This window comes from Amblyomma americanum, chromosome 1 (assembly GCF_052857255.1).
Source record: "Amblyomma americanum isolate KBUSLIRL-KWMA chromosome 1, ASM5285725v1, whole genome shotgun sequence".
Lineage (NCBI taxonomy): Eukaryota > Metazoa > Arthropoda > Arachnida > Ixodida > Ixodidae > Amblyomma > Amblyomma americanum.
Window position 1 is genome coordinate 458,010,813 of NC_135497.1, and position 11,468 is coordinate 458,022,280.

The 11,468-nt window shown below is 48.6% G+C and overlaps 1 protein-coding gene across 1 annotated transcript; it reads left to right on the top strand.

Annotated features, from left to right (window-relative positions):
- Positions 1-1,611: 1,611 nt before the first annotated feature.
- On the top strand, positions 1,612-2,219 carry LOC144125926 (uncharacterized). Its single transcript, XM_077659749.1, has 2 exons — positions 1,612-1,898; positions 2,000-2,219. The coding sequence occupies exons 1-2, from the start codon at positions 1,612-1,614 to the stop codon at positions 2,217-2,219; spliced, it is 507 nt and encodes a 168-aa protein (XP_077515875.1).
- Positions 2,220-11,468: the final 9,249 nt, after the last annotated feature.

Sequence of the window (11,468 nt, forward strand, 5' to 3'; positions counted from 1 at the left end):
TACCTTCTAAGGTTCCACAGAGGTTTAACGCTCCTTGTCCGCTCCTTCTCGCACTTCGGCGCAGCGGTGTCTGAGTGGTTATGGCGCTCGGCTGATGGCCAGAAAGACGCGGGTTCGATCCCGGCCGCGGCAGTCGAATTTCGATGGAGGCGAAATTCTAGAGGCCCGTGTACTGCGCGATGTCAGTGCACGTTAAAGAACCCCAGGTGGTCGAAATTTCCGGAGCCCTTCACTACGGCGTCTGTCATAGCCTGAGTCGCTTTGGGACGTTAAACCCACATAAACTATAAACCTTCTCGCACTTCAAACTAGTCATTCCGCCCTAACATCGAGAAACATGGCCGCGTTTCGGAGTCCAATGAATAAATAAAGGAACAATAGTTACGGATGTAGCGTTGATTTGCACATAAAGGATTAAGGCTATCAACATAAAAGCCACATGTGGACCCCACAATGCGGACTAAAGTTGCTTGACGGCGGAACGAGTCACTGACCTATAAACGCAACGGTTTGGTCCGGGACAATTTTCCTAAGCACTTCGCCCCAATAAAACCGAGCGCCAATCCGTTGAAACCTTGCAACCATAAGAAAACAGGTGGATACCCGGTGGCACACGAGTTCGAACCCAGCACCTCCATAATGCTAGCTTAAGTCCATCGGCCACCGACAAGCAAATGCACGGATTTCTTCTTTCAACGGGGTTTGGATGTGCTTTTCTTAGTTATTCTTGACCACGGCTGGTCTTGAGGGGGGCACGCGCTCTCTTTCATACGGCCTGCGCATTCACCGCGGAAGCAATGCGAGTTTATCTCCGAGAGTTACGCTTCGCGCCGCCGCTAGGGGCGTGACGACCCTAGCGCTCGTTCCACGCCAGCACCTGCGGCGTCGGGTGGTTTTTGCCTGGATGCGTACTGTAGCCCGCTGGTTCATGGTGAGCGCAGCTCGGAATTCAAAGAAAACAAAATGCAGATGCTCAAGCAGCTTATCTTCAACACAGTCCATGTGTGCGCAGATTCTTTATCAGAAACTTTGCTCGATGAAAACATTTAAAATGAGGAATACCTCTCATATTTCTCAGAAGTATGTCCAGCATTTGTGATTTTAAATCCAGAAAGAAATACTCTTGTCACTTCGTCGCGTATGTCTCATGGGCCGTGATTAAGTGACAAGTTAATGCTTAGTGGAAAAGAATGAAATCTTGGAGAACGAAAGCGCTGCGCTCGTTGCATAAAAATGTACATATGGAGGAAAATATTCTCTACGACGTGTGAGCCGTAAATCCGATAGCGCCGTAGCTGGCGGCTTGAGACGATACTTGTAATGTTGAAAGTCAGACTCATGTACACCAACGTTGAACTGTCAAACAAACTGATTGCTGGGAGATGTATATAGTATGTAAAGAGGCCATGAAAAGCTAAACACCAATGTTACGAAAGGGCACCAGGTGTCGGTATTCCACCACACGTCACCGCACCGCGAACATTTTTATGCCAGCCTCACTAACACCGAAGGTATTGGCGATTAAGAATGATGGCCCTCCTTTCCACGCTTATGTCCCCTAACTCATGGCCGCCGAAATTCTGTCTAAAAAAAAAAAAACAGGGCGGGACTATGCCCCGCTGCCCCCCCTATGAAAACGTCACGTCGGTTGGCTCTGATTGCCTACTTCTGGTGGCGAGCCAGTATTCTCAAGGCCGCTCTGGTAGGCACATCGACGTAGTCTGCGATTTTGCCATGGATCCGGAGCTCGAAAAGCGGCTGCGTGAAGCTACCGCCGTGATGGGTTTGGAGCCATACGCGTTCACGCCATTTCGAGACCCGCAGATCGACGACATCAGCGACTCGCCGGCGGGTTCACCAGATTCCCCCTGTGGCAGAGAAAACGACAGCGTTCCATGGTGCGTTCCGTGACGAGCGGACTTCTAGTTTGCGTGCCAAGACACATAAGTTTACTTCTTTCATGAAATCCCGTTTCATGTTTGCCTCTGCTCCTTCGAAGGTTCACTTGCGGCTGCTGTGAGAGCATGCCGACGGTCGACGAGCAGCTTTGTTGCCGCAGCGTGCCACAGGTGGTGAATGAGCAGGGCGATGGCTGCATCACCGGCCACCCCGCCTTCGAGAGCGTATGCTGCACGCCGCAAGTACTGCGCGCTGTGTACATAGCTCTGGCGGAGGAAAACGTAGACAACACAAGGCATGACGACGATGTGAACAAGTAGGCAATGTTTCACCAAGGTCAACTACAGCAGTGCGGAAGCGTCGCAAGACAGGTGCGCGGATTTTTGACTCGCTGTAACGCTTGTTATTTTCACGCAAAACCGTTTCGTCGCGTACCGCCTCTTCACTAACTAGATTTGGGGCAGGCTGGGAAGAGGCAACAGGGTAGTGCTGCCCGCCTGCGTCGTCGCCCGGATTCGTCGCCACTTCCTCTCGCCAAGCTACACAGGGTTCAGGCTCCCTACCCTTTAATCTGAGGTAATTGTCGCTTCGCTGTATGCTGACCCCTTTATCGCGTGCGTCTGGCACCCTGAGAATAGTGATGAGTACCAATGACCTTTACTTTTATGGTGGCCAAAGATGAAATGGTATTCAACGAGCGCGAAATAAAGCGATTTACTTCGTAAGGCTTCTGTTTTGTGTTATTGTTCAAGAAAAGATATTTCATTCCTATAAAGCGTTCCAAAATATTGCGTGTTTGTCGCGGAACTTGCAGACGAGCAGGCAACAAATTTCTGAAACTAACCATAAACGTTATAATACTCATTAGGAACCAGTTTCAAATCGATCTTAAAAAGACATGACTAGGCAACAAAGCACTAGAAGGGAGGGAAGCCTAAGCACATCACCAATAAAGATGCCACTCTGGGGCGAGGTATGTATCAGCATATGGTTTTCTGTGATAACGATTTGATAGAATTTTGTAGAAACATCATTGACAGCACCGGCGCCTCAAGTGAGTTTTCCGTAGGTTGCATAGTACAGTAAGAAAGAAAATGCCTTAGGGCTCATTTCTTCATTTCATTGTTCACTGTACAGAAAAGTTTGTTGACATGCTTGGATCAATTGTTCTGAGAGATCTGGTCTGTGGTTTGGTATGTAGCAATGTACACCTGATGAATGTGCTGGTGTTGCATGGACATATAAGCCACCCAAGCATTTGATCACAATTAGTGGCCTCCCTCCTTCATGTGTGCTCTTATCCACTCTCACATATGCTTAATGTGTCCCTGTTCTGTTCTCTTCGTGTGGAACAGTTTTTTAGTGAGTGCACTTGGTTGTCTTAGTGTATGCATTAAATGCCTGTTCTCATTCCAACTCCTCAATCATTTGCTATATCCGCCTGCTGTACCTCGCATGTAATGTTGGGCACCACTGAAAAGAGGATGCTAAAAATAATACGCAGACGCTCGTGCTGAGAAGGCAAAAACAGGAGAAAACTAAGTAGATAATGTTGATAGACCATTGTTACCATGTGAGTGCTTATTATGATACAACGTAATGAGTCTATAAGGGTTTGTTTATTGATACCACTTGCTGTGTATGCATGAAAACAGACCCCGGCACAGCACACATGCATTCTAGCAAAGGTAATGGAGGCGTAGCACTGATCAGGCTGCAACTCTTGTTCCTGTGCTTGTTGAGCTGGAAAATGAATTTGCAGCCTAATGCAACTGCACTTCCATTGTGTCGCTCTTCTAACTTCAGACTGGGACTAACTGGCACCTCTTAGCTGCTTTCAAAGTGTAGACACATTACTGCAGGCTCTGAAACAGCTTTATTTTAGCCGCTGTCTCGGCCACTGCCCATGTACTGCCTCTTGCAGCTGTCACTACTGAGCATTCCACCTTTCTTCGATTGTCATCTGCCTTGTTGTATCTGCTGGGTGTGAAGGGCTGCATACGGGAGGCCCAGGCATGCTGAAAAGAAGTCACTCCGCCGACTAGCGCCAAAGAAATTTTGCCCGTCTTCAAATTTATCGACATAGATGGTCACGTGGGTGCAGGCCGACAGGCGGCCTTACTGGCAGCGGACACAACAGACGGCGTAACGGCTCGAGGTGGCGGGGGAGGCCGGCAGCTGGCACCAGACGGGCTGCTGCTAGAGGAGGCGAGACACTGACTCCAGGGAAGCTTTGCCCTCAGAGGGACACCTTATACCTTTCGACACATCTCCAACGAGGCCATTGGCCTTCCCATCGTAATGGCCGCGGGTTCCTGGGAATTTGGCGGATGCCCTTGGTCAGCTGCATGAGCAACAACGGCGAAAAACCGTTGGGTGAGGATTACCTGAGAGTGAGAAAGAAAATTCCAGAAGAGACGCAGCGGAGGCAGAAGGGACAACGTAAAAAGGTCGAGCAGAGACGGGCGAGGCGAACGGACGCAATATCGGGCTGGTCTACAGTCCGCGAAGCCAGCCCTCAGGGACCGTAGCAAGCTGACCGCAAACTGAGACGCCCAAGAATCCTGAGCCCTCGACGATTCACAGCACTGCCAGCCAAGACGCTGGGAAGAGAGGCAGACCACAGGAGAGCCGAAGCAGCTGCGGCCCGCCGACGCAAGACGAGCGGAGTGGAGCCGTGACCTGCCGGGCCGACAACCAGGTCCTTTAAGAGCCAGCGGTGAGCAGACCACCGGTTTAGCCTTCAGGCAGAAAGGAATAAATAACGGTTTGCCGGGTTACCGCCTTGTTGGCTCAACAAATCTCCTCGCTTCAGCAAGACCAGTAAATTGTGTGACCGACCGCCGACAGGCAGGATTGTCAGAAGTGGTAGCAGCGGTGGGATTTTGTTGACGTTGTGGTGCAAGACATTCACCCTTGCACCAGAGGAGAAAGGGCCAACATGTCGCTACCGCAATCATAGAATTCTCACGGCGAAACGTTAGGAGCTAATGCACTAATGCTGGGCTGTATGATCCCGACGTTCACAGAGGATGACACGAGTCCCTAAATAGGGGACTTCTGCAAATTTTCAGAACAGGTGGTAAACATGGGAGGGGAAGGGGCTAAACACCGCAGCGGACACGGGACAGAGAAAGAAGACGACACAGGGCGGTACTTGCAACTAAAATTTTATTTGAAACTTCATGGCTTTATAAAGACAGAGGCACGTGTGATCCTACAATCAAGTAAAAAAGGGGGAATGAAAAGCAACAGATAACAAGACCTAACTGACAACAATGCACACAATCTACAGAAATCAGACTTTAAAACGTTATGCAATGCTCATCATGCGAGTCACAATCTACAGATATCAGAAGTGTTAAAAAACCGTCGACCGCATGTGGAAGCATGAAAACCACCAGACAAAGGAAGAAAAGAACGTCAAAAGGAAGCAGCCCAACCTGTTACCTGTCAAGGAAACCCAGTTCTTTTTGGAGGATGGAAACCGAAGGCGAGCTAACGCATTGATCCGGTTGCGAGCGCAAGATGGCAATGGCCTCCATAATCTCTCTCTCAAGCTGCCCCTTCCTTCTTCCAACAATCTGGGTCTGGCTGAACTGAGGCCAACAACCCCGACACTTGCGGCAATGAACAGGCAGATTCGAACCCCCCGCCTCCCCCAAGGAACGCGCATGTTCTCTCAAGCGATCATTTAAGCACCTACCGGTTTGTCCAATATAAAAACGCCCACAATTGAGGGGGATCTTGTAGATTACCCCTGTTGCACATGCGACACGCCTATTTTCTTCCAAATGTTTCTTGCTGCAAGTTCCTCGAATCGAGTCCCCCTTTCCCACTAGATTGCATAATCTAGAGAGCTTACAGGGTGCCGAAAATACAATGTCGATGCCATATTTGCCTGAAATCTTTTTGAGATTATGTGAAACCCTGTGCAGGTAGGGAATGACTTCCACTTTTTTCTGGCCGGCTGGTTCTTGGGAAGCAACTCCTTTTTTCTTTTTACGGAGCTTATTGGCCACTGTTTCAGCCACCGTGGTTAACAAAAACCTCGGGTACCCTGCCTTTTCCTGCCTTTTCCAGGAGGAGGCAATTGCCTCCTCCTGTTTTAGATCCGCAGTTTTAAAATCATGCACTCATATGTTGAAGTCCAGTTTTTCCCTTCAAGTAGAGCGGCTGGAAAAGGCAGGGTACCCGAGGTTTTTGTTAACCACGGTGGCTGAAACAGTGGCCAATAAGCTCCGTAAAAAGAAAAAAGGAGTTGCTTCCCAAGAACTAGCCAGCCAGAAAAAAGTGGAAGTCATTCCCTACCTGCACAGGGTTTCACATAATCTCAAAAAGATTTCAGGCAAATATGGCATCGACATTGTATTTTCAGCACCCTGTAAGCTCTCTAGATTATGCAATCTAGTGGGAAAGGGGGACTCGATTCGAGGAACTTGCGGCAAGAAACATTTGGAAGAAAATAAGCGTGTCGCATGTGCAACAGGGGTAATCTACAATATCCCCCTCAGTTGTGGGCGTTTTTTATATTGGACAAACCGTAGGTGCTTAAATGATCGCTTGAGAGAACATCCGCGTTCCTTGGGGGAGGCGGGGGGTTCGAATCTGCCTGTTCATTGCCGCAAGTGTCGGGGTTGTTGGCCTCAGTTCAGCCAGACCCAGATTGTTGGAAGAAGGAAGGGGCAGCTTGAGAGAGAGATTATGGAGGCCATTGCCATCTTGCGCTCGCAACCGGATGAATGCGTTAGATCGCCTTCGGTTTCCATCCTCCAAAAAGAACTGGGTTTCCTTGACAGGTAACAGGTTGGGCTGCTTCCTTTTGACGTTCTTTTCTTCCTTTGTCTTGTGGTTTTCGTGCTTCCACATGCGGTCGACGGTTTTTTAACACTTCTGATATCTGTAGATTGTGACTCGCATGATGAGCATTGCATAACGTTTTAAAGTCTGATTTCTGTAGATTGTGACTCGCATATCTTTCATGTGCATTGTTGTCAGTTAGGTCTTGTTATCTGTTGCTTTTCATTCCCCCTTTTTTACTTGATTGTAGGATCACACGTGCCTCTGTCTTTATAAAGCCATGAAGTTTCAAATAAAATTTTAGTTGCAAGTACCGCCCTGTGTCGTCTTCTTTCTCTGTCCCGTGTCCGCTGCGGTGTTTAGCCCCTTCATGTCTCACCAACTGGCCTACACATCTACCCTCCTAAAACATGGGAGGATGGCAGGAAAAACAAAGGATTGAGGTAGTGCGGTGCGAAATGGTCGCGGCGGCTCAGGATATCGCATGTAGGGATGAGGAGGTGGCTAGTGCTGCCACATACAAATCTTTCAAAGCGCTCGCATTGAAGCGTTTCGACAATGAACCGGTGAGCACAAAAGTTTGAAAGTTCTTGAACGCCGTCAGAACTTTAGTGAAGATGCCCGCTCTTTAGCGAGCCGTTTGAAGAGACTCGGGGCGGAGACCATGAGGGACGTTGATGGCGAGGAGGACACATCAAAGAAAAGTGCAAGACACCCAGATCCTAAATGAACTTCTCTCCCAATTCTTTAATGGTGTTCGTGATTGTGAGAGGAAAGACTGCAGGTTCAGTTTACCACACGTTTAATGCTAGAAGAAACAGACCTGGTGGCATGTAGAAAAAAAGCTCTACTTTAGACCTTGAGGGGAAAGGATCCGCGAACACATGAATAGGAAAGCAAACAAACAAAACAAAACTTGCGGAAGACAAAGAAGAGCTTGTGGAAAAAAGGAAATGTTCCCTCAGCGTTCAATGTTCTGCGAAAGATTCGGCTTCAGTGTTCCACGTATGAGCTTGGTAGATGGTGTGTCGGGAGAGGAGGCGTGGCGGGGTGCCGACGCAGTCAGGGGGCTCCGGTCTATGCCCTGATAGAAGCGTCGGGTGCATGGCGGTCTCCACGGCAGGCTTCAACACTGCCGGAATCCGCCTCACCTGTGGAACCCAGGCACGGCCCCTCGGTCACGCAGCCCGGGGAAGCAGCGGGCGATGGAGGCGGCCGCGTTCAGAGGCTGCCGGCCGCGGGAAAAGCAGGAAGCAGCGGCGCCTGCGTCTTGTGGTTCAGGCTGTCGATGGCGGCCTGTCTAGGTCTGGTAGGCCAGACTTCTGCGGCTGAGGCCCAAGCCGTGGAACTCGGGGAACCAGCAGCTCTCGTCCACGTCCGTCGCCGACCGCGTTCCTCCTGTTCTGCCCCAGCATGCGCTCTAAGCCATGTTTCACTTCTCCTCCTCCTCTTCTTCTCGTCATAGGTGTCTTCGCCAGCCGCAGTGCGGCACAGGTGCCTTACAGATGCCGCCCCGCGAAGAGTTTTCTACAGAGGAGAAAAACTTTATAAGAACGGCAGCAAACTTTTGATGTTTATGAGTCGTTGACATGCTGGAGCCATTTCACCGCAAAAGGCACAACCCACAAGGCAGACCACACACCACACACATACAGCAAGCACCACCCGCTGGGTCACTGGTCCACGATTCACCCCACATGCGCTTGACATGCAGAATACATACAAAAGAAGTTAACAAAGCAGTCAACAAAGCAGGCGGCCGAAAGGCGTCCAAGACCTTATGCACAGTATCACATGGTTGTTGTGCCTAGAGTAAAACCTCCAAGTTCACAGCTGGCTCAAATAATCCGCGCCAACATTTGTGGATTCCTTAATATGCTCGACTTGGAAAAAATACTTCTGGAGCACGAGGCTCCATCGGAACACACGACTGTTTAAATGTTTGGCCTTGGAATAATACTTGAGCGACTGATGGTCGGTTTGGATTCTGAAGGTTTGTCCGTAGAGAAAAAAAAAACAGTTTCCTTTCCCTTCTGGTAGCGCTTCCCTTTACGAATGAACGCCTGATAATGTCGACCGCCACTCGCTCAAGTGGTGTAGAAGTGAGAGGTGTTCGACCCAATGGTGCGATGCTCAGCTTCCCCTTTTGGTACGCTGCGTTTGCACGCATAACAAGACCTGACAAACATTTTATGTCAGCCTGGATCCCGGGCCAATAAAAAATCACTGAGTACCCTAGCTGTAGTTTTTCTTATGCCCTTATGGCCGGAGAGTGCACTCTCATGCGCCAGCGTGAGGACGTTAGTGCGCAAGCACTTCGGTACCACTGCTTGCTCGATCACTTGTCCGGGACACACTTGGTATTATCGGAAAAGAACGCCGTTCTCTAGATTAAAGGTATGGGCAATCTGTCCCTTTCCAGGAAAGGTTTGCCCCAGATTCCTCCAACAGACCTCTAATGTAGGGTCTTCCCCCTGCTTCAGACGAAACTCCGGCTGTGACAAGAGAAGCGCGTTACGAGCGGGGCTTTTGCTACGCTCCAAAAGTTCGTCGCCACAGTAGGGGCAATATCAGTCGAGCCTATCGCAGCAGATGAATTTGCCTAGTCCGCAGAAGGAGAATTGACAAAAAATTTAGCCATTGCGCCAGTTTTTGCAGTACCGCTTTATAGCAGGGTGCCGGTCTTAGAAAAAAATTAATTCCTGTTATTTAGTTCTTTGAAAATGTTAGAAGAGCAGAGTTGAGTGGCTTAATAATAATAATAGTAATAATAATCATAATTGGTTTTTGTGGAAAGAAAATGGAGCAGTATATGTCTCATATATCGTTGGACACCTGAACCGCGCCGTAAGGGAACGGATAAAAGAGGGAGTGAAATTAGAAAGGAAGAGGTGCCGTAATGAAGGGCGCTGGAATAATTTCGACCACCTGGGGATCTTTAACGTGCACGGGCATCACAGAGCACACGGGCGCCTTAGCGTTTTGCCTATATAAAACGCAGCCGCCGCGGTCGGTTCCGAACCCGAGAACTCCGGATCAATAGCCGAGCGCGCTAACCACTGAGCCACCGCGGCGGGTGAGTTGAGTGGCTTAGAAGTTTGTAATCATGATATTGCAACCTCAGTGCTAACAGTCATGTCATTAGAGTGAAAAGTTGCACCATTTGAATACCAGCGGAAAATAGCAGACACAGTAATGAGCAGTCGAAAAACATGTTCCTTGCTGTGCCTTTGTTCTTCCCGCTATTTTAACTTTAGGCAACATGGAGAGTCGCAGCGCCCATCTCCTGCAAGGTCTACTTCCATGCCGATAAGGCTACTGGCAAGTTCTTTCTGATTTTGCTGAAAAAGTTGAAAAGAAGATTATGCACACTTTATATGCTACACACGTCACTGTACTGTATGTGCCTTAAACCATATTAGTATGAGGTATAGTTTCAGCTCTGTGTTTCTTCAGGTACTTTATTACCTTTGAATTTTGTCTCGGCCCACTTTCTGGACAATGATTAGAGTACAAAAATGCCGATTATTTCAATACTACAGGATGCAGTTATGCCTAAAGGCAAAGGCTATGGCAACGTATGTGCCGCACCAGTGGCACTGCTCTGCATTTTTCCAGTTCTCACTATGAAAGGATGCATCAAAGTGTGCACGTGAATGACACGTAATTTCACTTATTGTACGTGACACATCATTATTTCCAAACCTCAGTTATAACAGGGAGCAAGTATGCACGTTGATAGTGGTAATAGTGCCTCTGCGTGATGCCTTGTACTCCCATGGATTGCAGGAACCGAATCACTGAGGCGACCCCAGAGCCACAAAACAAGATGCCTGCAGCCAGAAGGATGTTGCCTGCTGCTTTGTCTGCAACCAGTGGTTGGCTTTTGCAGATAAAGAGGTGCTGAAGTGAGCATTTTCCCTTCGCAGTGAGAAGGCTCCCCACCACGCTGAACTGAACGCTTCTTGTTCGGCCGCGCACCGTGCCGGACTCAAGTAGCTGCCGCAGGCAGCCCTCAAACACGAGAAACATTAGTTACTTGTGGAGGCTAGCCTCAGTCAGTGACTGAACCACTCCTTGATGGTCACTGGAAAGGAAGAGCACTTATATCGACAATTGATAGCTTGAAATTGTTACTTTTGTGCTTTTGTGCCAGTAAGTGGCAGCAGTAAATGTTTGCTTGAGAATGTGGAAATAAAAAGGTGTGCTAAATAAAGCTGCTGTGAAAGTACAGAGTTGACATGGAATTTTTTCCTCCTGTTAACAGCAGGAAAGATAAAATACCCTAGCAAAGTAACTGCACAGTAGGGGTGTGCAAATATATTTTTTAAAAACCAAGCTGAATATTCTTAAGGGCATTCAGAGCTTGGTCAAATATTTGTGCGAAAGAAAACAGCAACGTGGCAGCTATGGCTGTACTTTTTAAAAATCATTTGTAAATTACAGGTTCATCGCAGAGCTATCAAACTTGAGTGAAACAATCGCAAACACAACGTCTACAATTTTTTTTTTGCATTTGGATTGGGACCATCAAATTCATTGAAGGTTCCCTTTAAACAATGCGGTGCATTCAGAGCAGTGCTATGAATACCTGTAGAAGCTGTTGTCAGATGATAGCACATAGCTGATGTCTTTTTCTGCAGTTAGCTGGTGCTGGTCGTCATCTTCAGTGCAAAGGGACTCATCCACTTCCTCGGCTGCTGACCCGAAAGACGCGGGTTCGATCCCGGCTGCGGCGGTCGAATGTCGATGGGAGCGAAATTCTAGAG

Excerpts from the sequence above, each read along its gene's own strand:
- LOC144125926 (XM_077659749.1), top strand. The coding sequence starts at position 1,612 with ATGCCCCGCTGCCCCCCCTATGAAAACGTCACGTCGGTTGGCTCTGAT. Across the intron at positions 1,899-1,999 it reads GAAAACGACAGCGTTCCATG|GTTCACTTGCGGCTGCTGTG; the intron begins GTGCGTTCCGTG and ends GCTCCTTCGAAG.